Raw genomic sequence first — 27742 nt, 5'->3', positions numbered from 1 at the left:
CTCTGTCTCTCTCTCTCTCTCAATAACTTCCCTAAATTGCAGAACTACATAGAACAGGCTCTGAATAATCCAACGTCAGAGCTGCTGAATCTTTGGTTTTGCGTCGGCTTCCTCCTTCGGCGGCTGCAGGACTCGGAGCTTCACTTCAGTTTGTCATCGAGGAGGGTTTCAATCTGCCGTCTGCTCTCTCAGGTGAGCTTCATATTCATTTATTTTACACATCTGTGTGTTGATTACAGACTGAAGTCAATGACATTTATTTATGAAAGAGAATCTGATCATCTCCTGTTTTTCCTTTCTTTATCATTATAATGATTGTGTATTTTTTATGTTAAAAGAGAACTTTGATCATAATCTGACATCGCATTTCTTGTGTTATACTGAAGCTGTTTTCTGTCAGCAGATGATTCAGTTGCTCAGAGGCACTGTGGTAGATTCTAACACTGTTATTACAATAGTTTGAACCAGCAACACTCCACCTCCTCTCTCCTTGTCTTCTCTTCCATCTTCTCCACTTCCTCCATCTATTGGCGAGGAATCGCTTCCCTTCCCAGCATTGAACGCTTGATGGGCTGCCAATTAGGCACCTGATTGGACGAACAATTTCCCTCGTGGGCGGCTCTCCCTCTCCTCCTTCCCTCTCCTCATCTCCTCTCATCTCTCCTTGTATCCTCCTCTCCCCCGTAAGCTTCGTCATCATGCTCCATCGTTGTCTTCTCGTGATCGGCGCCCTGCTCTCATTGGCCACCCACCTGCTGGTTGCCATGGAGTCCTGCCGGGCAACAGGGATGCCCGGGATGCCAGGTGAGTACATGCATGTTTGTATATGTTACATATATGTTTTGTTTTCTTTTGTTTGTTTATCTGTGTTTTTCTCCTCAGGTATTCCTGGGCTGCCTGGCAGAGACGGTCGTGACGGAGAGAGAGGACAGAAAGGACAGTCAGGTACCCGACACATATTCTGACAGCCAAACACAGCAGCCGCACTGATCCATCTAAAGTTTCTACACTAGATTATAGAGATATACTAGAGAATACAGGGAAGGAAAAAACATGGATGACAAGAAGTGTTTGTACACCAACACATTCTCACTCCCAACTCGTGAAATACCGCCGTTTTGTCAGCGCCCCTCGACATCGGAGACCGACGCACAGGGTACCCTTCTATTGTTACTTTTGGCTACTAACGACTCACATGACTAATGACTCAAGAAACTGACGATATTAACGACTCACGTGACTAACGACTCACGTGACCCACGACACTAATGACTCAAGAAACTGATGATATTAACGACTCACGTGACTCACGGGACTCACGGGACTGACGATACTAATGACTCACGTAATTAACGACTCACGTGACTCACGATACTAATGACTCAAGGGACTGACAATATTAACGACTCACGTGACTCACGATACTAATGACTCAAGGGACTGACAATATTAACGACTCACGTGACTAACGACTCTCGTGACTAACGACTCATGTGACTCACGGGACTGACGATACTAATGACTCATGTGACTTAAAACTCCTATGACTCACAGGACTGACGATACCGATGTGTCATGTGACTAAAGACTCACATGACTCACAGGACTGACAAATTAAAGACTCACGTGACTAAGGACTCACGGGACTGACAATACCGACGTGTCATGTGACTAAAGACTGACATGACAAAATAAGCCATCATTACTTTGTTTCACACGGGACACGAACAGCGGTCTACTGGTTGAAAGTCTTGTTTGTTTGACCCATCCACCACCCGCCCTGAATGGACTCTCATGTTATTAATACTCCGTCACTTTCTCCGACCGTCGAATAACGCCGCGAGTGGGTTTACATTGGAGTTAGTTGAAAGCCCGGTTCGTCACATACTGTTGCTAAAGGGCTCCTCCGTGCGTCGGTTTCCGATGCCGAGGGGCGCTGACCAAATGGCTGTATTTGACGAGTGAGAACGGGTTGCGTACACAGCACAAATCTCCCAAACTGTTCAACCATTCCTTTAAACGGATGTCCGATGATCAGCATGTTGTTGCTGTTTACAGGAGTGGCGTGGCAAGGCGGCCTCGGCCCTCAGAAGGGAGAGAAGGGGGTCCCGGGCCTGCCTGGGGGCCCTGGTAAACGAGGACAGAGTGGGGAACCGGGAAAACCAGGGGTCCCAGGGGTTGGTGGACCTCCAGGGGGACCAGGAGAACCAGGGTATGTAATCAGAGCAAGGCACTTTAACAACGCACAGGTGTTCTAATAACGACAGAGTTTTTGTTGATGTTATTTTTTTTAAAGAGACCAGTGTGCAACATTTAGGGGAATCTTCATCCATCTGCAACCGCTTATCCCGTTAGGGGTCGCGGGGGGGCTGGAGCCGATCCCAGCCGACATTGGGCGAAGGCAGGGTACACCCTGGACAGGTCGCCAGTCCATCGCAGGGCTATTTAGGGGAATCTATTGGCAGAAATGTAATATAATACTAATAACTATGTTTTCTTTAGTGTATAATCACCTGAAACTAAGAATCGTTGTGTTTTCGTTACCTTAGAATGAGTCTTTCATATCTACATTGGGAGGAGTCCTCCATGTTTCTCCTCCATGTTTCTATAGTAGCCCAGAATGGACAAACCAAACTCTGGTTCTAGAGAGAGACAAACATGTTTTTACGTTACCTGAAGGCCACCGTGGTTACACACTTGTGAAACTGTGGTAATGACATTGGCCTCACTCAGAGGCCATCCTTACCATAATAACGCCACTTTAGGAGCAACGGAAGTCAGACGGCGGCCAGCGTTACCGCGGTTTAGCACTCGGCGGCTCACGTTACCGCAGTCTGCACACACACCACAAGCTGACGCCAAATCCTACACACTGGACTTAAACAGCTCATTTTTACGTACACAGGTGATTATACACTAATGAAAACATATGAATATTATATTCCTTGCTATTCCTTGCTAATAGATCCCCCTAAATCCTACACACTGTTCCTTTAAGTAACTTGGGGGCCCACCAACAGGTGAATCCAGCTCTGAGCATCACTTTGTGTTGTTTCTGTGGCTGCAGGACTGTTGGAGTCCAGCAGCGGGCGGCCTTCAGTGTGGCCAGAGGAACCGACGAATACCCGGAGAGAGCCAGCGTCATCCGGTTCACCAAAGTCATCACCAACATCAACAATGACTACGACACCACGACAGGACACTTCAGGTGAGAAAAACACCTGTTTTCTTATCATATCTTACATTTTTGTGAACTGACCAAAACTGACCAAACGGCGGTATTTGACGAGTTGGGAGAGAGAACGGGTTGATGCACCAAATGTCATCCAATAGTTGTTGAGACATTTCATTCAAAACAATAAATGTTAACATCATGCCAGCAGGCTACAGGAAAAGTCAGCCGGATTCATCCTATGGGGATCATGAACGTCTGTACAAAGATTTAATGAAATCCGATTACTGTTGAGATGTTTCAGACCAAAGTAAATAAATAAAACATTTCTGTTTGTACAGATATCCAGTGTGATCAAGCTGCAAAACCAGCAAGGAGGAAAAAAAAACTTTTAGTGAATCAATGAAGTGTGTGTGTTGTAGGTGTCGGGTCTCGGGAACGTACTACTTTGTGTACCACGCCTCTTTGGATGACCGACTGTGTGTGCTGATGAAGGCGGGCCAAACACTGCTGGCGTCGTTCTGCGATCATCGACGCACCAGAAGACAGGTACTATGAAACAACGCAGATTTAGATTTGCCTCAAAATTTCACTGACACATAGTGAATGTGGAAGTACTTTCCGTCTCTAGTGTTAAACTCTGCAGAAAGATGCTCCCTATAACTTCTACATATAATGTGGACTGATTCCAGGTGACTACGGGCAGCCTGGCGGTCTACCTGTCGAGGGATCAGGAGGTTTGGCTGGAGACTAAAGACTACAGAGGGATGAGAGGAAAACCGGCAGGTTACAGCATCTTCTCCGGCTTCCTGCTGCACCCTCACTGACCAACAGGACGGGAAACACAAAACAGCATTTTTCCTCACTTTTAATAAACAGTTTTACAACAGCAGTCTAAGTCTGAAACTACAGCTTCAATAAAGTCCTCCCTTTCTTCACACAGAGCCTTTAACCTTTTTTGAAAAAGTACATTCACATTTCCCTTATCGATCCAGGTAAAGTGTCATTGTTATTAAAATCTCCTTTCAAGAGAGATCAGAGGTCTGTACTACGAAGTGAGTTCAACATACCAGTATCTTCTCGTTATCTGGCTTCACTAACCCGAACAAACGAGATCCCGCTAAGCGGTCCTCCGACGCTGGTTATCAACTCGGTAAATCAACCCAGGGTTTCTCAATCTGGCTATGAGAGCGTTCACATGAATGGGGTGGTGTCTGCAAATCTGTGGACAAGTCCACAGATTTGCAGACAGACAAGCAGAGCGGCACATTTTACAAAGAGTAAACTATATTAGACAAATACGAAGAAATTAAACACTTAATCCAGACTAGAAGTAACACAGTTGAAGCTGCCAAATGCAGCAAGAACAGCTAGCAAAAGAAAAAACTCCTGATGTGTGAATGTGTAAATTAACAGACTTATTAATTTAACAGAACACTCAAAAGTTAGACAAAGTCGCCTAGATATAAATAGCTTTTGAATGTATAACGGATGACTGGATTATACCTAACCATGCCCAGTATCAAAGGCATGGCGTGTATGACTATTTCAGCCTTCTTTTAGCTACGGTCTCAAAAGGAAGTTTAAAAACAAGTATGAAAATATAATTCAAAGCGGTAAACACCCACAGCAATCAGCCAGCTTTCCTTCCTGCATTTGTCAGTTTAAACTGTGTTGTTTTTAGTCTGGATTATGACTTAAACTTCTTCATATGTGTATAATATTACCATACGATCACTGCACTGAGCTCTGATTGGTCAGTAGGAGGTGCTTTTATACGAGTTGATCTCTTATCTGGAACGTAACCTGCTTTGGAGCAGGTCAGGTGTTCAGCATCAGTTACCATGGTGATCTACCTCGGTAAGAGGTGATCCACCTTCGCAGTACAGAAAACCCTGAAGGGTTAACCCTGAAGGTACCTCGCTAACACCAAATCCTGCTTCGTAGTACAGGCCTCTGGCCAACAGGGCAGCATAACAATATTTTTAGAACAATAACTTGGTAGGAAGGAATCTCTTCAAAGCCGAGTAGACTCTTTTAGTGTTGACGTCATGATGAGGTCACGGTGTTAGCTGGAGGCTAAACAAAGGAAAGACTGGAGGCTAACACTAGCAGTGGGCTAAAGTTACACATCTAAAATGTCATCTTGCTGTGTTGTTGGGGGCCAGAATCCAGATATCACACACAAATTAGCCAAACAAAGTGGTCACTCATCTGGTGATAGCTCTGTGCTTTCCTACGCTGTGACCACAGTGTGTGGATGAAGCATTAAGTTGTTCAATTTGACTCATTTAGGGACTGACAGGCTAGTTAGCTAGCTACCTTGCTAATTCCACCATGCTACAGAAAATGAGCTCAACAGCGCAACAGCTAGCTAGCTAGCATTAGTCAGCCGTCTGCTCCTCCTGCAGTAGTCTGTCAGCGGCGTAGGGGTCGGCTAATCTGGTGCCGTTGGTTAATGTTACCTCTCTCAGCTAACACTAGTGGTTCTGGAGAGTGTGACAGCACATATTGAGAGGAACCAGGATGTTCTTCAGCCACGGTTTAAAAAACAAGCCAACAATACTTGCTAGCCAGCGTTAACTAACGTGTTCAGACAATTATTCTGCCTCTAAACACCTCATCATGGTTACTAACAGAGAAGGAGTCTTTAGAGACAAGGAATTATTACAATGACCAATAACTTCTCTTCTACTTCGACTACTTCTATGCAGGCCTATATGGGTACCACTGCTGTTTCATGTTGTGCTGCCAGTTAAGCCCCATTTTGCTTCACATTCAAAAGGGAAGATGTGCCCCTTAAAAACACCTTTAATTTACAGTTTATGCAGACATAATGCAGACTCAGAGTTTACATTAATGTGTGAGTTAATCACCCTATATGAAAATATGTGATGCAATGATTTTATTTTCTCTGTCTGTCCATAAACAGATCATTTGAACTGGAAAACCAATTAAACAAGCTGGAAAAAAAACACCAGAATACTTTGTGTAATTTATCCTTTTTTGCCATATTTCCATTTCCTTCTCAGGCTGTTCATAACACAGTGATCTACTTTGGATCTCTATGCATTGTTTAAAGAAAGACGGATTCAGGTGTGTTTATTCTTGCCTCTCTGTCCCTCCTTTGAACCACATTCCCACTTCATTGCCATTTTCTACCTGTCCACCAGTTGCCCTCAGATTTTCCCACCGGTCTCGTTCACCTGCTCAATTGTTTCCACTTTCCTTCATCAGCCCTGCAGTACATAACCTGCCTTTTTCCACTCATTGCCTGCCTGATTGTCAATGATGCTCATGTGTTTGCATTCCAGCTATCTGCACTTGAACCTGATCTGTTCCTATTTTTCCTCGTTACCTGTTTATGGATTTTTTTTACCTGTTTCCTGTTCCTGACCCAGCCGTGACCTCTTGGATTTGTTTGACAGTATGGATTTCCTTCCTCTTGCCAACATGTAAGCCTGTTCCCGATTATTGCTTCATGCTGTGTGTTTGTGTTTGAGGCTAATGTAATAATGAAACAACTTTAACATTCGTACTTGAGTGTCTCTTACTGAATTTACTAGGCCTGTCAAAGTTAATGCGATAATAATGCGTTAACGCAAATTCATTTTAATGCCACTAATTTCTTTAACGCATTAACGCAACTTGAAATTTTCAAGTTGTAGTGGGCTCAGTGTTAAAGCTAGAGTGAAGATACTGGTATCATATGAAACTAGAAAAAACCTAAGGAATCCATTGGTACCAACCATATCATGTTGTGATTTGAGCATGTTTGTTATGCTAAATGCAGTAGACTACCTGTGAGGGTTTCTGGACAATATGTGTCTGTATTGTTTTGTGTTGTTAATTGATTTCCAATAATAAATATATCCATACATTTGCATAAAGCATATTTGCCATCTTTTAACACATAAAAAATGTGAGATTAATTTGCGATTCATCGCGATTAAATATTTTAATCGATTGACAGCCCTAGAATTTACATTTCTGTTCATTTCTTGTTTATGTCAAGTTTGGTAAATACGTGTCAGGTTAAAGCTGTAATCTGAAATGTTTACGTGACTGTCAATTAAGTTTTATAATACTTGAGATTTCAGTCCTGCAACATCCATGAAAGCAAATACACGTTGAGCAGCTACAAAATACAACAGAGGAGCATTTGTTCACAGTGCAGCCAGACAAACTCAATAATGTTTAGTAGATGCATGTTTGGTTAACGATCAGTCAAAGTTAACCTCAGTAACAAATACATAGTTTCCTGTGGCTTCTTCACAATAAAAGCCACCCCTTGTTTCGCCAGTTGAACACCTATTAATGTGAAGCAGCCGCAAGAGGGTGTTGTATTTGCATTAGCAGTAACTTAATGCAGCTCTGACAAGGTGTCCAGAGAGTCAACAGTAACATTGAGACAATTAAATCTACACTGGATTACATGCATGTCACGTTTCTAGAGAATATCCCTCGTACGTGTGAAGGCAACATGAATTTAGCATGGGAATAGTGGACTCTAAAATGTAAATCAAATGGCTATACCAATGGTTGAGTTTGGCATTGACCTCCAAAGTAGAGGTTAGGCCTGACCTCTAATAGTTAAGTTTAGGAATTGACCTCTAATGGTTGAGATTCGGCATTTACCTCCAATGGTTGAGGTTATGCATTCACCTACAATGGTTGAGGTTAGACATTGACCTCCAATGGTTGAGGTTAGACATTGACCTCCAATGGTTGAGGTTAGGCATTCACCTCCAATGGTTGAGGTTAGGCATTCACCTCCAGTGGTTGAGGTTAGGCATTGACCTCCGATGGTTGAGGTTAGGCATTGACCTCCAGTGGTTAAGGTTAGACATTGACCTCCAATGGTTAAGGTTAGGCATTCACCTCCAATGGTTGAGGTTAGGCATTCACCTCTAATGGTTAAGGTAGGGCATTGTCCTCAAATAGTTTAGGAATTGACCTCTAATGGTTGAGGTTAGACATTGACCTCCAATGCGTAAGTTTAGGAATTGACCTCCAATGGTTGAGGTTAGATATTGACCTGCAATGGTTGAGGTTAGACATTGACCTCCAATGGTTGAGGTTATACATTGACCTCCAATGGTTGAGGTTAGACATTGACCTCCAATGGTTGAGGTTATACATTGACCTCCAATGGTTGAGGTTAGACATTGACCTCCAATGGTTGAGGTTAGGCATTGACCTCCAATGGTTGAAGTTGGGATAGGTCGTTGAGCAGCGAGTCTTTTTGCAAGAGCTTTTGCAATTTTGTTGATTACCTTTTAGACACGACTGGCTGACGTCCCAAAAACAAGAAGGTCAAGAAAAAGCTTGATGTTCCAAACTTGAAGAAATGAAAAACAAAACATCGACAAAATGCAAGAAATGGAAAGAGGATCTGAGAAAGACAGAAAATGACAAACTGGCACATTTCACAGGATGTAATTATTAAAAGTATACATCAAGTCTTTTTTGATAGATACAGTTGAGGAAATTTAATATTTTGTGGAACAGATACTGACGTTCAGACCAGAAAGCAGTAACAACAGAGAGGAAGTTCAGAGAAAAACAGAACAAAATGTTAATTTGGAGGAAAGATTTTTAATCAGAAACATTCAACGATGCTTCATCATCAGTTCTTCAGTTTCTCCTGACTTCTTGTCAAAGTGTTTCACTTCCTCTGATGAGCGATTTGTTTTGTCAGATAAATGCAGTGAAATAATTACAGATTTACAGGAAAAGGCATTGAACCCAGAGAGGAAACTAAAAAATAAAGACGTGAACAGCAGAAAGAAGAAAGAACATTTACTCAAGTACTGTAATTAAGTACAATTTTGAAGTATTTTGTCTGAGTATTTCAATCTTATGTTGCTTTATATTTCCACTTCATGGCCCATTTCAAAATAGCATATAATATGATATACTTTATTGATGTGTACGTATCCCTTTAATGTTGCAGCTGGTAAAGTTGTGGTTCATTTTAACTACTTGTTAGCACAACGCAGTGACGTAAATTACCACAGTAAGCTCATCAATCAGGTTATGAGTAATCTGAACGCTAGCACTAACTGAGTCAACGTTAGCTGTGATAAGTTTGGAAATACCTGAAAGTGGGATTGTTTGTATACTTCTGCGTTCTGCAAGGTAAAATTACAGTTTTTGTGAAAGGGGTCTGGTGGCTTTGAAGAGAGCAATATAACGGCTTCGAGGTAAAGCGGCTGTGGACTTGAGCAGCAGAAAAACACATTTTAACCATCTAAAAAAAAAAAATCAATATCAAGTTAAGTGTACACTATATTTAGATTATTTTCACCACTTTACCTCTCCATCAGACAGCCCTTTCTGACGGGGAACTGAAGCTATTCTATCGCTCTCTTCAAATCTGCCAGACTCCATTGACAAAAACAGTAATTTTGTTTGTGTTATTGTGTGACTTTCTGATCTGAACTAACGTGACGTCCACAGCAGTACGTTGCTTAGCTTCCATGCCAGTACTCCTGTCTGCTTCTCCAAACTGGGAGCACGCCTTCTAAGTTACTGTATTAATATACTATACTATAAGGATGTATATATACTGTACATGTAGCAGCATCATCATGCAGAAATCTACGTCAGGTCACCATGTGGGAAAATGTTTTAGAAGGGCTTGAAGGGAAAATAGCATTTTGACACTAAAACATACTTAATAACTTGCACCCAGATTATGCACTTTTTAAAACAGGGCCCTTAATCTACAAAATGACTGCTGTCAGATAAATGTATTGCAGTGAAAAGTACAATATTTACTTAGAAGTAACATGAAATGCAAGTACCTCACATTTAAAGTACAGTATGTGAGTATAAGTACTTTGTTTCATTCCACCACTGACAGCAGGGCGCTTCCTTCAGTGACTAGTCAGTATTACATCCTAACAATGATATTACCACCAGAGCAGTGATCACGTTCTCTTGAACTGTTTCACTTCCTGTTCTTATTTGTTCCTGACCGTCTCTGTGAAGCAGGACAGCTCTTCACCTCCATTAGCGTATCATCGCTCCACCGCAACACGAGTGACATGCTTTACCTGCTAATGGTGAGAATTTTGAGTCCTACCAAATCAAAGAATAATAAATCATCTATTCAGATAGAAGCACTGTTGAGACCAGAAGTGTTTTTAGACTTTAAACGTGGTACAGTAGTATCTGCCTTGCTGGGGCAGAGCTGTTAGAGCTGCATGTCCTTAAAAGGCTTAAATCTAAATGCAGATTTATTTTCTTTACGCATTAATTTGTCTTAATCTTAAATGTATGATATCTTGATAACATTGTATATCATACTGTGTACATAGGCTATATATAATTTTTGGATAACAAGCTAAAATAATCAAAATATTACAGCCCTATGATGAATAATTTGCATATTGCTGTTGTCAGATAACTCTTCAGGAATGCACTCTTTCTACAATGTGTATAATGTGTGTCACTGTCAACTTGTTGTGTTTTACTGATCCAATTTCTGATGATTAAAATACAAATTTAAGAAAACCATCAAGTCAGCTGCAGGAAAACCTTCCATTCTGGGACAAAGAGCTGGTCCCCAAAAGGCAGATCAGGACATTTTAGGGTTCAGACTTGGAGTTTAGTTTTGGGTTTGGGTTTGCTTATGGATAAAGTTTAAGGTTTGTCCGCCTTAGTATGGAGGACCGAACCGGCCAAAATCAAAAATAAATGAATAAATAAATAAATTACTCAATAAATAACTAATATGTCATTAAAAGTAACAAAATAATATTAGAAATAAATTTAGCCATTAATTAATTGATCAAATTTCTGCTTTAATTTGCTTCTATATTTATTTAACTTTGTATTATTTCCGTTATTTATTTACTCTTCTGTTTAATTTTACTTTTTAATTATTTATGTATTTATTTGTATAATTCTTTTAAATTAATTTATTTATTTTTGCATTTCTTTTTTATTTCTTTTATATTTATTTTTAAGTGTATGTATTTATTTATTAATTCATGCTTTTCACTTTGCATTTCAACCCTTATTTATTTTTGTTTTGTTTTCCTTTTACATTTCTTAATGCATTTCTGCCTCATTATGCAAATGAGGGGGCTGTCACTCAACGTGTGTCATCATGGGGTCAGAGTGGATGACTATATGCTATCTAGCTAGCTAGCTAACGGTGTCTGCTTATCAACTCGTACCTGTGCAGGTGTACAGATCAATCGCAAATAAATAAGGGAATTAATTCAAAGATAAATAGATAAGGAAGCAAATTAAAACATAAATATCAATTTATGTCACATTTTATCAATTAATTAATTGCTACATTTATTTTTAATATTATTTATTGCTACATTTAATGATTTATTTATTTATTTATTCAATTAGTTTTTGTTTCGGCAGGTTCTGTCCTCCATACCTTTCTGCCAAAAACAAGTGTGTGCATCTGTGTTCACTCAGGCCCCCCAGTGGCTGAGCTGCACCACTGCAGCATTTCTGCTCTTAGTTCACATCACCCCGGTCGTCACTCAGTCCTGCAGCGGGGGAATCCCAGGGATCCCTGGGATACCAGGCAGCCATGGGCCCAACGGCAGGGACGGTCCCCCAGGAGAGAAGGGAGACCCTGGTGAGCTCCTACTGGACACTAAGACATTATACATCATACATTTACGTTCACACGTTTTCCTTCATGTTGTTTTAATGTAAATCTGACTAAAATGTGTCAGTGTGACTGATTAAATGTTCCTGTTAAAATAAATAGATAAATGTAAAAGTAAAAAAAAAAAAAAAAATGCATAAAAGGGAAAATTTAAAAAAAAGAGTATATAGATAGGGGAAGTAATGCAACGAAAAATAAATTAAGAAGCAAATTAAAACAGAAATATAAATGTGTCACATTTTATCAATTAATCAATGCCTACATTTATTTTTTCTATATTTAATTACATATTTATTTATTTATTTATCGAGTCATATATTTATTTATTATGTTGGCAGGTTTCATCCTCCATATAAAGATGCCTGTGAATTTTTCTTGTAAAGACACAAAAGTTATGTTTACACTGTTCCTGTTCATTGAGGTCGAACAAACATGTTGAATGCATTTACTGCCACATTAAACATTTGCAAAGTTGACTTTTCCTAAAAGTTTGACACCTGCATTGTTTACATCCAGCAGTCTTCTTCTATATCTGCGTATCTTGCCGCATTACCGCCACCTGTTGACCAGTGGACGATACACGAGATAAACAAAACAGGGAAAATAGACAAAACAAGCAAATGAAAATCTTCACCATGTGTTTTTTATATTTTTTTAAATATAACGCCTTTCTTTTGTCTTAAGTCTTTCGTCACGTGTGATAAGTGTTTTTCTGTATGAGCAGGTGAGACAGGTGAGCCTGTCAGGGGCCAGAAGGGGTTGCCAGGTCTGTGGGGCCCCCCAGGACGGCCTGGGCTGAAGGGGGACTTGGGTCTTTCGGGGCCTCCCGGTAGTCCAGGCCAGCCAGGTGAGAAGGGACGGCCCTTCAACCCTTCCAACCAGCAGAAATCCTTCTTCTCCTACAAACGGGAGATATCACACTCACCAGAGATCGACACCGCCATCAACTTCAACAAGTCAGTGCTGTGAAGGTTAAAGGTCACAGACGGAGCATAAGAGGCATTTAATGTGATTAAACGCCTTTTAGTGTTGACGTCATGATGAGGTCACGGTGTTAGCTGGAGGCTTAACAAAGGAAAGACTGGAGGCTAACACTAGCAGTGGGCTAAAGTTACACATCTAAAATGTCATCTTGCTGTGTTGTTGGGTGCCAGAATCCAGATATCACAGACATTTGAGATGACAAACTGTGATTCGAGGCTCCAGCGAGCTACAATATCAGAGAAACGTTTCAGAGATGGAGAGTAAATGTTGCTAAAATTGAGCCCTCTGCTAACTGCTGAGGTTAGCAGAAGACTAAAACCTCATCATGGTTACTAACAGAAAAGGGGGCTATAAAGTATTAAATATTCATGACTAAATAAACAACATTCAAAGTTAATTTGGGGAAAAAAATATATATCTTTTAAAAAGATTAACAGTCAAAAACTCAGCTAATCTGCTTTATCAGGACTGTGTGAAGGTGTTTGATCAGATGTGATTGACAGTCTCACTACTGTCATAAGACTTTGATTCAAATAGAGCAGATTTTGATGGATGCATGGATGGTAAAAATAATCAATAAAACTAACTCTGTAAACCTGTTTGTGTAAAAACTTCCCTCAGAGAGATTTTGCCGGATCTGGATCATCAGTATCAAGGAGAATCCCTGACAAACGGGACGTTCACATGCACTGTCAGAGGCATCTATTTCTTCAGTTATCACGTCTCAGCAAAGAGCAGAGTGAGTCTGAAGAGTTTGTTCTCACAGAACTTATCTGTATATCCGTCAGCGTCTTTCTAGTTTCACTGTTTCTGTCCTCTTTTCAGTCTCTTCGTTTTGATTTGCTTCATTTTGTCCTCAAGAATCTGATTTAGTCACTTAAACATGTGGTTGAAAAAGTACATTTACTAGCCCAAGTTTGAGGTAATTATTTGTTTTCATTTCCATGTCGTGCTACTTTATACTTTTACTCCACTACATATTAAATATTAAACTTTTCAGACAGCTGGATTTAGTAGAATCACGTTTATTAATAATGTACAAGGAATTTAATTTGTTGTATTGATGCACAACATAATAATAAAAAAAGAAAGAAAAGTAAGTACAAAAATCAAGAAACATAAATAAAGAATAGATGAAAAAAAAGAATAGGAAAAAAAATCGATAAAGAATATGTACAATATATTTGAATCAAAATGAAAGCTGTATCTAATTTCCGCTGTTATTTATTCATGTATTTATTTTTAGGAATTTCTAAATGTATTTATTTATTTGGGGATTTTTGGATAATTTTTGGATTTAATTTTTTTTAACTTTATTTTATGTTTATTTTTAAATGTGTGTATTTATGTATGTGTTTAAGCATTTATTTATTCATTTATTTATGCATGATTTTCCCTTTGCATTTCACCCACTATTTATTTCCCCAAACTTCTGTATTCTTTTCTTTATACATTTATTCATACATTTATTTTTACATTTATTTATGCATTTCTGCTTCATTATGCAAATAATAATAATAAATTCATAAATAAATACATTTTACAATTCATAAAAATAAATACATAAATAAAAGTGGAAATTAATAGAAATGTAAATAAATAAGGGAATTAATACAAAGGAAAATTAAAATAACAATTTGTCACATTTTATGAATTAATTAATAAAAAAAAACTGAATGCAAAAATGAATAAATAAATAAATGCAGACAAATAAACAAATACATTTTAAAAAAATCCTCAAAAATAAATACATGAATAAATAAAAGTGGAAAATAAACAGAAGAGTAAATAAATAAGGGAATTAATACAAAGGTAAATAAGTAAAAAAGCAAATTAAAACAGAAATATCAATTTATGTCACATTTTATCAATTAATTAATGACTACATATATTATTATTTTTTGTTACTTTTAATGGCATATTTATTTATCAAGTCATTTATTTATTTAGTTATTTATTCATTTATTTTTTTATTTTGGCAGGTTCCGTCCTCCATAACCCAGCAGTATATAAAATCACTAAAATGAGCCCCACATTTACCAGATCTGAGTACTTCTTCAACCCTTGTGTGTTTGTATGATCACATAGGTGTGTCTGACGCTGATGAAGGGCAGCGAAAGTCACATGACGCTGTGCGACACGTCTGAGGGCTTCCTGGTCACCTCCGGCTCGGCGGTCCTGGAGCTGGAGGCCGAAGACACGGTCTCGCTGCAGGCGACCAGGTACAACAACATAGTGACGACCCAGAGCAGCACCAGTCACACCTTCACCGGCTTCCTGATCTCTTCCACCACATAGAGCCCCGACCTCCCGTCCATTCAATCACTGCTGACATCATCACATTTACAGCGATTAACTGTGTTTTCTGTAATAGTGCAAAAATCTGCATAATTAATAAAGATTGACTCAATAGTGTCTCTGCTGCCTTGAAGTGCTATATCAGTGTGTCATTTACATTACTGATTGTCCAAAAATATACCATTTTAGCTAGCTTTCCAATAGACTGTTTTTTTTTTGTTGTTGCTTTTAATCCCAGTGGAATAAATCCGCAACAGTGAACAATTCACCAGCTTTATTCAGTTGTTTTAGAACATTTTAAAGGTACAATCTGTGATCCAAATATAAACAACTTGTTGCCCCACCATCAAAAATAAAATGAAAACAACACTGAAACCTACTATTGCTTCCACATTGAGTGACATGCATCTACATTACTAATGTTTCCTGAGACTGTTAAAGGGACAGTGGCATCTAGTGGTGTGGTTGCAGATTGCAACCAAGTGAGTACCCCTCCCCTCACTCCTCCCTTTCCAAGACTGAGGAGGAGCCGCTGCTGCCGGCCGCAGAGCTCTCCAGCTCCAGCTCCCGCCGGAGCAGGTTGGCCAGCAAGGCCAGATGTGGGTCTGTCCGTGGTGGAATAGTTCCTTTTACAAGCCTATACATACAGTTATTGTAACTGCGTATACTCTATAAATTCCAGATTTAAAGTGTTAGGAGCCGTGAGACACGTTGGACTGGGTAGCTGTGAGAGAGAGCACAACAACTGCACCTTTTAATATATTTTATATATTAATCACAGTAATATTTTCCCTTTTTAATAATGCAGAAGATTAGATTTATTTTTTGTAAAGATTTATTTTGTAGATTACCTTATTTTTCTCAGATTTAAGTCAATTAATGGCACACATTGTACACAGTATACATATTGTATTCTGCTCCTTAATTTAGATCTGGAACTATATAATATGGCGCACCTTACTTGCTTAAAATGTGATTGATGATTAAGCTTGGCGGAGTGATATGATGTAAGAAGTAATGTGCCACTTTGTGGTTATCGGTGTTCGGTTGTCCTGTTCATCAGACATTAAAGTGGATCCTGTTGCACGGACGAAGCTGTCCACGTGCTCTTGCTTTACCCACAGCCCTACCGTAGTTTAATTCAGTAACAAGTACGTTTATTGTGAAAGGCAACGAGAAGCCTGCCTTACAATATGAAGGGCACATTCTAAGCTAACGAAAACACAACATAATCATGACTATTATATTCCATTTCTGCTATTAGATCCTCCTAAATCCTACACACTGGCCCTTTAATTATAAGCACTTAGACACACTTCATTTAAAACTCTTCTATCATGTATCCTCAATAAACCTAAAATTTCTAAAATTACTGTTAAATACTTGACATTTCTACCAGCAATCTGCTCATGTGCATGTTGTGCAGATGCTGAATTAGAGCACTAGGACTTCTATAATCCAAATTTTGTGATATTAAAAGATTGATTTAAATAAGTTTCCACCAACTCATGAAGGAGCCGTATAATGTGTAAATACATCTGGAGCAAGATAATATCAGCGTATTTAAACATTAAATAGGTTTATACTTTATACTTACAACAGGAATAAAAGCTTGGCGGAGGCATAATGGACTCACTATGACTGATTGGTGATCAAATATTTAATGTTGTGGTGTGTAACACTTCCTCCAGTGGCTCAGTGTTTAAAAACACTGAGGTATCAGGTGAACATCTCTCTGACTGATACCTGGCCAGGAGCTCATTAATTATCCATCACACAGCATCAGGTTGGGAGACACTTAACCTTACAGCCACATGGATGGTTAACAGACAGTGTTACAGGAAGAAGAGGATCGTCATCACCACAAGGAACCTGAATGGTCAGACCCTCTAACCCCGTCATAAATAATATAATATTATATATCTTTCAGATGTTATATCAAACATCTGATAATAGTGTTTTCTAATCAATCACTCAAACACAAAATAATTAAAGCTTCAGCTATAAACTGAAAATCCAGTTTCTCTCAAAAAAATTCATAATGCGTTTCGTTGTATTGTAACGTAACTTTTAGGAGACAGGGCTGGTATTTATGTACAGCAGAAATTCTATCACTTATGTAAGTTATTGTTGATGTGTATTGTATATTTCTTCTGCTTATTATCTTTGGCTTTTTTTGCTCTAAGCTGCAAAGCCAAAAAGCAGAAAGTCACAGTCTCACAGCAGTTTATGAAATAGTCACAACATTTAATTTATTTGATTTGTGTACATAGACACAAATTTCCCCTTTTGTTAGTGACACTCAGCACGACTGTCAAAAACATATTTTTCGTGCGTTTCCAACGAGTGTCCAGCAACACGTGTCAATTCCCGCTCCAGTCTTTTCAAAATAAAACTACATAGTTAGTTTTAGGAAAATATCAACTTGGTTAGGTTTAGGCAACAAACTACTTAGTTAGGTTTAGGAAAAGATCGACTTGGTTATGGTTTCAATAACACCAGAAGTGGCGTAACCTAAGTACGGAAGTTACGTGACAAATAAATCAACGTTGACTTCTGGTTTCACACGGGACATGAACAGCGGTCTCCTGGTGAAGGTCTGGTGTTTGACCCACCTATCCACCCCGACCTCCTCCCTAAGCTGCTCTCTATACTTCCTGGTTCACAATTACGTGGATTACATACAAATTGATATCATGCTGACCGTCAGGAAAAAAAATTGAAATTCATGTCTATGTACACGAATCAATACATTCAATTTCGTGACTATTTTACGAGCTGCTGTGCGACTGGGCTGGATATTAACATTATATTCCATTTCTGATTGTTACACACTGTTCCTTTAAAACAAACATGAATGGTGTTTATCACATAAAAGCCTGTTAGCTGTTCTACACTCCTACTAAAGAGCGACCCCTGGTGTCTGAAGGCTGAACATCAGCCCAGCGTGTCAGTGGCTGACGGGTTGCTGAACACGCCGTTCCTGGCGTAGAAAGTGTTCTTCACCACCGACGACTTGGCGCGGGACGGAGTTCTGTAATCCAGAGTATAGTCACCTGTGGATCCAGACAGACGCCGTTAATCTGGAGGAAATAACTGTTCTAGAGCAAAGATAGAATGTATAGGAATATGGTGCTATAAACGCAGACATATGTTTTTAATCATAATGCATCATCATCATCATCATCATCATCATCATCATCATCATCATCATCATCATCATCATCATCACCAGTCCTGCCAGTTACAGTTAGTAACAGAAGTAAAGCAGCCTTCAACTTTACAGCCCAGTTGCAGAGCAGTTTGTGAAATAGTGACGAAATTGAATGTATTGATTTGTGTACATAGACACGAATTTCAATTTTTTTTCGTGATGGTCAGCACAAAATCAATTCATATGTAATCCACGTAATTGTGAATCAGAAAGTAGAAAGAGCGGCGAACACCGTGTATGGAGGAGGTCAGGGTGGATGGGTGGGTCTAAAAACACCAGACTTTCCCCAGGAGACCGCTGTTCATGTCCCGTGTGAAAACCAGAAGTCAACGTTGATTTATTTGTCACATAACTTCCGTACTTAAGTTACAGCACTTCGGGAGTTATTTTAACTTAAGCCACCATCTTTTCCTGACTAAGTAGTTTTATTTTGAAAAAGCTGGAGTGGAAATTGACATGTGCATCACGTGTTACTGGACATTTGTAGGAAAAAGCAAGAAAATACGTTGTTGAAAGTCCTGCAGAGTGCCACAAAAAATATGGAAATTTGTGTATATTGATGCCTTCTAATGTGGTGGTGTTCACCGTGTTCAGGAGATGAGTCCATATGAACGCCCCCCTCTTGTGATATTCACAACCTCAGAAGTGGAAAGTTTCTGAAAGCTCCGAGTTCACGAGTTGTGACGTGTTTGTTGACGGCAGGAGCCCATGGAAGTTAATTTTTTGGTGCATAATAAGTGAATATATTGTAATTTTAGTTGTATATTGTTTTTCTTTGTCATTTTATAACATGTCTGAGGAAAATGTTGATATTTCCAACGGCCTCATCTTTTTCCTCTGTCATCATGACTTTGCATTTACTGCATTATGTTGCCTGCTTGCTAGCCCCTGGAGACGCGTTCTCGACTGTCTTTACTGTCTTTCAGAGGCTCTAGTAGGTTCAGTTTAGGACTAGAGTGAAGCTACAGATATCATATGAAACTAGAAAACTTAAGGAATCCATTGATCATGTTAGATGATAGAAAGTAAGCTAAATAACGCTCCAAAGTTGGGCATGAAAGATGGGCAAGTTTTGTCATGGCCATTTTCAACGGGGTCTCTTGACCTCTGACCTCAAGATATGTGAATGAAAATGGTTAGATTTACCACTAAATCTGTGTAACAAATGGTATCAACCCAAAAGTTGCTGCAACAACTTATGAGACATAATATAGAATGGGGATGACCATCATATACTTCGATCATAATGTTTTAAACCCTTTTACACTTTTACAATTAATTTTGAATAATTAATTAATTCATGTTTATTTCGGATTTATGACTCGAACAACTTGACACACAGTGCTGAGCTGCATCTCAGATTAATCTTCCGTTTCCCAGATTTCAGATGATGTACACCACTTCTATGTGACATCTACTGTTGACCTGCTATCTCCCCCTAAAGACCCCCTGTACCCCCCTAAAAATGACAGAACCGGCTCTATTGTGGGTCTCAGAGGGCAACCTTCTACATTGTTAGCCTCTGTGGCTTCTAGACAGTAACGTTGATATTGCCGTTGCTTAGCAGCGGTGTTCTCACTACCTGAACGCCAAGCATATCACACGACTTCCCATGTTGTAAACATGAGCTTACGAGTTTCATTTAAAGGCACCATATGTACACGAATCAAATCGATTAAAATCCGTGACAATATTACAAACTGTCGTGAGGCTGTGCTGAACTTACCCAGCCTCCAGCCGTACTCCCAGGACGAGAGCAGAGGAAAGTCAAACTTCTCCTCGGGTCTAATGTGGCCACGTCTCTGCAGGTACAGACTCCGCCCTTTCCCCTGCGGAGGACATTTTGTTTAAAATGACTTGTAAACATATTTTATTTAAAACATTTGGCAGAAATATGGGAACCAACCAAATTATGGAAATTCGTGATTTTAGCCCGTTTCTGGCCCCATTTTAGAGTCTTTTTTGAGCTACATTTTGAGGTAATTTGGCAGTAATTCCAAAGAAATTTCAAAAAGGCTACTTGCTAATTATCACCTAATTACCATGAAACTGGCGGACCTGTAAAAAGAAGTGTTACCAGGGACATTTTAAACCAAACATCATGTATGTTGTTGTCACAGTGGTTCGTACGTGGTGTGAGGAGTCCTGATAGAGAGAGTGTCTGGTCTGAGGAGAAACTGGCCTCATCAGGGGGGCCACACTGAGACGCTCCTCACCGTCCAAAGAGAGGACAGGAGGAGGAGGAGGAGGAGGAAGGTCGCTCTGCTTCTCCGTTGTCCTGGTGACAGGAGGAAGGACAGCCCTGGTGGATGAAGCATGAGCACATCATCAATAGTTTGCGCGATACATAAATAAGATTTTACAAAAAGTCATCTAATAAAGACAAAACTGTAAACAGCGGCAGGTTTAATGTGAATAAATCAGCTGACCGGGAGTCAGCGGTCCGGCGGGGCAGCTGTGTTGGTTCTGTGCTGTCGTTTCGGGGATTGTGGCGGGACGGGTAGAGGTCGGCATAGCGGCTCTTCCAGGCCAAACGGGTCAACATCTCCTTCTGGATCTGCTCTCGGTAGCAGTTCTGGCCCTGGGTCGTCAGCAGGTGACACATCTCCTGCCATAGAACCCATTTTCATTCACATATCTGGAGGTCAGAGGTCAACATGCCAGTTTTTCCTCGCCAAAATTTAGTTTAAGTTTGGAGCGTTATTTAACCTCCTTCATGACAAGCCAGTATGACATGGTTGGTACCAATGGATTCCTAAAGCTGGGCAGACACTGTACGATTTTAGAAATGTTGTTGTGTACTTCCTACTCCTACTGTACGAGTAGGTCGCTTAAATAAGCCAAAGCTCACGATTTATGTGACCACACTGTACAGTCCGATCATCAGCCACGACCTGAGTGATCACACGGCTGGTCAGTAGGAGTTAATCTGTCCTCGGTCCCTCCTGTACACTGCACGGCAAACGACGCCCGACGAAGCTGAAATTCGGTGCGACTCTAAAATGAGTCGTATGGCTCGAAATTCAGGCCAGAAACGGGCTAAAATCATAAATCATCTATAGGTTTGTTAGTTTCATAAGATACCAGTATCTTCACTATAGCTTTAAAATTGAGCAAAAAAATGCAAATTGTGTTAATGCGTTAAAGAAATTAGTGGCGTTAAAACAAATTATGGAGTTATTATCGTGTTAACTTAAAGTTTAGCTGTCATTGTTTATGAAGATGTAAAAACCAAAGAAAGTCAGCGAGGTTTGACAGTAACTGCTGCACCGCCACAAACAACACAATAAATACAAATTGATCTCTTTTACCACCAAAAAACAAAGAAAGAAAAAAAAAGTTAAAGGCTTTGAAAGCTTGAAGACTTATAACATACAACAAGCTGAATGCCAGAGTTTAGATGATAGAGATGCTGCGTTGTTGAACTCTCATTATGAAATAATACGTTTAGATAATTGTTAAATATCTTCTTTTACCTTATTGTGCCTGATGCAGAGCTGTACAGGATCAGCTGCTCACTGTGGAGAAGAGTTGTGGATCAGATAACTGTAACACAAGGAAACATGAGACACACACACACATACACACGCACGCACACATCCTGTTACACTAACCTATGCTTAAAGCCTTTAACCTTTGCTAAACAGCGATCCCTGTGGCCACAACTGGTAATTATTAGGACTGTCAATTGATTCAAATAGTTAATCGCATATTAATCTCAGAATTATTTATTTGTTCAAAATGTACCTTAAAGGGAGATTTGTCAAGTATTTAATAATCTTATCAACATGGGAGTGGACTAATATGCTGCTTTATGCAAATGTATGTATATATTTATTATATTAAAATCAATTATTAACACAAAACAATGACAGATATTGTCCAGAAATCCTCACAGGTACTTCATTTAGCATAAAGAATATGCTCCAATCATAACATGGCAAACTCAATCCCAACAGGCAACAACAGCTGTCAGTGTGTCAGTGTGCTGACTTGACTATGATTTGCCCCAAACTGCATGTGATTATCATAAAGTGGGCATGTCTGTAAAGGGGAGACTCGTGGGTACCCATAGAACCCATTTTCATTTACATATCTGGAGGTCAGAGGTCAAGGGACCCCTTTGAAAATGGACATGACAGTTTTTCCTCGCCAAAATTGAGCCTCCTTCACAACAAGCTGGTATGACATGGCATGGTTTTCTAGTTTCATATGATACCAGTATCTTAACTCTAGCTTTAAAGCACAAATTGTGGTAATGCGTTAAAGAAATTAGTGGCATTAAAACAAATTTGCGTTAACGCGTTATTATCGTGTTAACTCTGACAGCCCTACATGAATCACATAAATCCTCCAACAAGGAAACAATTATCATAGACACAACTTCATAGAAAATATAAAAAACAAAAATATTAGGCTATATTGCCTGTCTAAAAGGGTTTAAATGACAGAAACAAATGCAAACTAGTAGTTAACACCTACAACAGGTTGTGGGTATCAACCCGATTCGTTCAGTGCAGTGTGCAGATCTTTTGTCTGACTTTTACCTTCTGTTACTAATCAAACACAATTTCACTTGTTGACTTGTCAAAACAGAACTTACGTCATAAATTGCAAGACAAAATAAAAAAAACCTAAGAAGCTGAACATAAACCTTTATTTTTTCTGAAAGACAACAGAGCTTTGGTGGTCATTGTGTGTGTTTTTGAGGCTTTGTAATAACAGTTCTGCTGCAGACGCTCTGCTGTGTCATTTAATTGAATATTTATGCCACAAGATGGCAGCACTCTGATGTAGTTCACTGAAGGTAACTCCGTTGGACTAATGCTGTTTACAGACTGTGTGTATAATCACCTCAAACTAACTGGTTGTAGCACTGCAGTAATGTTAAAAACATGTATTACTTCTTCACAATTAAGTTGCTATATGCAGGTTTAATTTTGGATCATTAGGATCAACTGGAATAGTTTTATTTACCTTAATCTGAGACGCGCAGGATCGTGACTTTACTATCTCTCAGAGGCTGTAGCCTCTTCAGTTTTAGAGCTATAGAGTGAAGGAACAGATATCATATGAAACTAGGAAATCTAAGGAATCCATTGATACCAACCATGTCACACTAGCTTGCGAGGAAAAACTGTCAGGGCCATTTTCAAAGGGGTCCCTTGACCTCTGACCTCCAGATATGTGAATGAAAATGGGTTCTATGGGTACCCACGAGTCTCCCCTTTACAGACATGCCCACTTTATGATAATCACATGCAGTTTTTTTCATGCAGTATAAATGTGTTATTGTCTCCTATTCTAAAATGGTATCTGAATATTTCTGCATACTGGGGTCCCTAAACAGTCTTGAATTACATAAATTGGATATCACTGTAAAGCTGAGACTCTTGTGGATCCAATGAGCCCAACTGTATTCATGTGTGATGATGTTAGTCCCCATAGGAGACATTTCATTGTAGTGAGACCATTTTTTTTAAACTTGACCTCACTGTATAAAATGACCTGTGGTGACCTCTAGGATAATCACAGCCCCATGAAACTATACAGCCACAAACTAGAGACCTAGAGCATTCAGAGGATGGACGGCTTCCCTAGCTAGATTGACAATAAGGAGGTTTCTGAGCAGTTTACACAACAGATTTGCTCCCCATCCAAGCCAAGATGAGCAATAGCGACAAACAAAATATGTCTCCTATAAGTTTGTTAGACATGTTAGCGGTGTGGTTCTAGACCTTTGGAGAATATGAAATTGATATTCTCATTTTAGTAAGAACACATTTTTCCCCAAAAATTATGGGTGAACTTGAATTTTTCTCAGAAAAAAAGGTCTCTGCTGGACCTTTTTAGAGGTAGCATCAACACGGGATTTGACAGTTTGTTGTCAGGAACAATATCCAAATATGTGTCGCTCTCTACTAGGTCAACGTCAACACCTTTAACTACAGCTGGCAGAGGGTTTGGTGGTGACTTCCTGAAGTCAATAATCATGTCTTTGGTTTTAGACACATGTAGAAGGAGGAAAGACTCATCACACAAAGTCATCCACCACTGGCCCATGATCCTGTACCTCCCCTTCAACAAGGCTAGCATGAACAGAACCATCAGCAAATTGTATAATGTGTCTATTTTTACAAGATGTATAAGATGTAAAGAAGGGGGGAGAGGGGAACCAGTGGATGAGTAGAGCTGACTTAAGAGTCACACACTGAGACCTATCAGTTAATGAATCCATTATCAGGTTAGGATCCAGTTGAAAATGACTGATGAGCCTCTCAGCAAGCAGGAATGGCTGGATGGTGCTGAATGCCAAAAGAGAAATCAATGAATAAGAGTCTGTCATGAGACTTGGGGTCCTACAGTGTAACTACATCCTCCTCCCAGCCCAGTCAACCAGCACAGAATTTAATGTATTGATTTGTGTACGTAGACATGCATTTCACATTTTTGTTCGTGATGGTCAGCACAAAATCAATTCAATAAAAACTATTCAATGATTTCTTGACATTGCAATGACTGAAATCACCTTATATAATATAATATTAGGAGCGTCAGGAGAGATGGATTGTAATGTCTGTGTCACTTTAAAAATGGTGTCAGCAGCAGAATTGGCGTTGTTTGAATGTAAATAACAGTAATGAATAAGTGGTGAACTCCCTCTGGAGGTACAAACGGTGTGACCGACACAGACAGAAGCTCAATGTCGGGCAGGCCGACCCGGACCCGGTAAACATTACTGCACCATCTGGGACTGATATACAAACACACCTCCTCCCAGTGATCTGTGTGTCACTGGGAGGAGGTGTGTTTGTATAATCCATCTCTCCTGATGCTCCTAATATTATATTATATAAGGTGATTTCAGTCATTGCTGGAGAGAAGCCCCACACCGCTGATATCCAAAGTCGAGTCCGTGTCCAGATTGGTGAGCCAAGTTGCCATCAGACAGGCATCCGTAGATGGTTGACATTTCCTTGTAGCTCGTCATTCTTGTTCCTCAAGGATTGCACATGAAATTGCCAGGATTATAGGAGGCAGCAGAATGTGATTCTTCAGCTGTTGAAGGATTGACGCACACCATCTTTCTTTCCTCGTTTCCTGACATGACGAGACTTTCCAAAGTTATTAACGGTCCCAATCAATATATCCTGGTTACGGTTTTGATCCATCCAACAACAAATGTACGGGATCATCCACGGCCTGGCGATCACACTGTAACCCCAGGAGAAACTCAGGTGAGTACTGGATTTTCTGGGAATGCTGGTAACTGCAGGCAAAGTTCATAATACATGTTAAGAGTAGAAGGTGAAACATAGGGTGAAATAGCCTAATGTGGGACATTTTTTGCATTTCAGATTTCTGGAATATATTGTGATATGAAGCCAAGACATTAAATCCAAACCCAGCACCACGGTGAAATCCCCAGGATGTGTCCTAATCAAACCAAAAAAAGATTGATCACTGTTTAACAAATCAACAGCAGAGTCTACTGATCACCAAATGCATTGCCAAAATCCACAAACATGACAAGCTGCTAATAAACCCGCCTCCTCTCTCAGGTGCTGGACGTGTCGGGCGCGGCAGTGCTGCAGGCTCTCACTGCTGCAGGCGTCACTGCCAAACTACCAGGTGGCGCTGTTGAACAACTGTGATCACGTTGTGGTGAGGGTCAAGCCCAGCAAAACCATAGACATATACATAGATGCCGAATTGGACACTTCAGCCCGCTGCGGTGATACATCAATATGGGTGCCATATTGGACAAGGCAAGACTGGCCTTTAACCCTATACAAATGAACGGGGAAGCTGACGCTTTTCTGGATAAAAAGCACTATAACGTCTACATTTCTCAACCGGTTTCAACAAGTCGTTATTATATTAAAGGGTTTATGATCAATGTGGAGTAGAAAATAAAGTTTTGTCTCCAATTACTTAGAATCTGGATAGTTGAGCTATAATCGCTGCTAGACGTTCAGGAGACGAGTGTGTACTGTAGGCTGACATGACCTGAATTACTGACGTGATAGAAAATAATTAATTTATCAGAAGGAATGGTTAAAAGTCACGTTTGTCATGGCTTTGGTTTATTTTCCTTGTTTAAGGTTAATACTTGTAGAGCTCCCTGTATAATATAATATAATATGATATAATATACAATGAAATGTCTTCCTCAGTTTTATCAATCATCAATCATTACCACTAACACTGCTACTGAAATTACTATTACATTCATTTTCAGGCACTTATCACTCTCATACTAATACAGTAAGAGCAATCAGAATAAGAGGCAAATAGTAGTAAATACCTCTGTGTCTAAAGTTAACGTTACTCATGGCAAAATGACCTTAACTATTGTAACATCAATACCAATTGATGGTGTTTAATTTGTGTAATGTTAGCTGCTAGTTAATCTCCACGACATGTTAGCGCACCTACAGTAACTTAAGATAGCGGTGAATTAAAAAAGTTAGCTAACATTAATATTGCTGAGAGTTAACGTGCTGTTCAGACATGCCATCAGCATTATTGTTTGCGATATTAGACTCGTGACGTTATCGTACATTTCATGTTTTAAACGCAATATCATGTTACACATAACATAATATCTATAAACTAACATTAGCTTAACAATAACGGACGCAAGCTAGCGCTTATCTGATTAGTGAAGTTACGTATGCAAACGTTTTGATAATGTGAGAAATGCTTAAAGGAAAATGTGATATGATAGCACTAGTTTTTAATAATGACCTAATAATTGATTGAATCCCACCATATCGAAGGACAGACCACTGATCCATGAACCAGAAGCAGTGACGTTAACATATTTAACAGTTTGTCACCAAAATCTTTGGAAAAAGAAAAAAAAAAATCGTAATGTTAAAGGCAGCGTTGACGATGTTCTCCAGTCTACACTATTTGTTATATTGGTTGAAATGGTCTTTACACCCCGACAGCGATCCATTACTGATGAGCTCTGAAAAAGGACCGGAAAAGAGCCGTCATCTGTAGCTGCTGTAATCCTGTACAAACGTCTACCAATCACTGCCTCGCGGTCCGCTTAGAAAGAACCAATCAGATGCCTCCCTGCCTCCCTGCTCGTACTCTGCTCTTGGTGTGCACCAGCTGAACTCAATGTGCCTCGCCGCCGCAAGATTACTGGAGAATGGAAGAGAAAACTCCATTAGATACCAGAGATACTTCTTCCAGGCCAAATTCCAGTCCATCCCCGACACCCTCTCCCGACCCACTTCCACTCTGTTTGCGCATTCGGTCCGCCATATTAAGGGCCATTCCAAACCAGTTAGTGGGGAGTGGAAGTGGGTTATAAAACCCTCTAACAGCGAGCCTGCATCGATGCCACTTGCTTTAACCAGTCGCCCTTACTGACGACGTACAACGCCGTTTAGTGTTCCGTGCCACTACC

At 39.8% G+C, this 27742-nt stretch overlaps 3 protein-coding genes across 4 annotated transcripts; 2 read left to right on the top strand and 1 right to left on the bottom strand.

Moving 5' to 3' along the window:
• Positions 1 to 36: 36 nt before the first annotated feature.
• On the top strand, positions 37 to 4116 carry LOC119485992 (complement C1q subcomponent subunit C-like). The gene is made up of 7 exons (XM_037765868.1): positions 37 to 192; positions 689 to 804; positions 883 to 945; positions 2059 to 2212; positions 3068 to 3208; positions 3595 to 3721; positions 3865 to 4116. The coding sequence occupies exons 2-7, from the start codon at positions 699 to 701 to the stop codon at positions 3997 to 3999; spliced, it is 726 nt and encodes a 241-aa protein (XP_037621796.1). The 5' UTR covers positions 37 to 192; positions 689 to 698; the 3' UTR covers positions 4000 to 4116.
• Positions 4117 to 10085: 5969 nt separating this feature from the next.
• Positions 10086 to 15480, top strand: LOC119485983 (complement C1q subcomponent subunit B-like). Its single transcript, XM_037765857.1, has 5 exons — positions 10086 to 10242; positions 11621 to 11786; positions 12544 to 12775; positions 13425 to 13542; positions 14892 to 15480. The coding sequence occupies exons 1-5, from the start codon at positions 10225 to 10227 to the stop codon at positions 15099 to 15101; spliced, it is 744 nt and encodes a 247-aa protein (XP_037621785.1). The 5' UTR covers positions 10086 to 10224; the 3' UTR covers positions 15102 to 15480.
• Positions 15481 to 17835: 2355 nt separating this feature from the next.
• On the bottom strand, positions 17836 to 21931 carry LOC119486004. 2 transcript variants are annotated; one of them, XM_037765901.1, is made up of 5 exons: positions 21792 to 21931; positions 20745 to 20953; positions 20446 to 20617; positions 20042 to 20144; positions 17836 to 18157 (listed from the first exon to the last, which is right to left on the bottom strand). In XM_037765901.1, exons 2-5 carry the CDS (start codon positions 20918 to 20920, stop codon positions 18039 to 18041), a joined length of 570 nt encoding a protein of 189 aa, XP_037621829.1. In that variant the 5' UTR covers positions 20921 to 20953; positions 21792 to 21931; the 3' UTR covers positions 17836 to 18038. The 2 variants fall into 2 exon arrangements, with proteins under 2 accessions (XP_037621829.1, XP_037621823.1); XM_037765895.1 differs by having other exon boundaries at positions 20745 to 20923; positions 21792 to 21897.
• Between the last annotated feature and the right edge of the window lie 5811 nt (positions 21932 to 27742).

The sequence above is a fragment of the Sebastes umbrosus genome, chromosome 1, assembly GCF_015220745.1.
Source record: "Sebastes umbrosus isolate fSebUmb1 chromosome 1, fSebUmb1.pri, whole genome shotgun sequence".
Lineage (NCBI taxonomy): Eukaryota > Metazoa > Chordata > Actinopteri > Perciformes > Sebastidae > Sebastes > Sebastes umbrosus.
The sequence above is the reverse complement of the archived record's forward strand: the minus strand, read 5'-3'. Positions and strand labels throughout refer to the sequence as shown.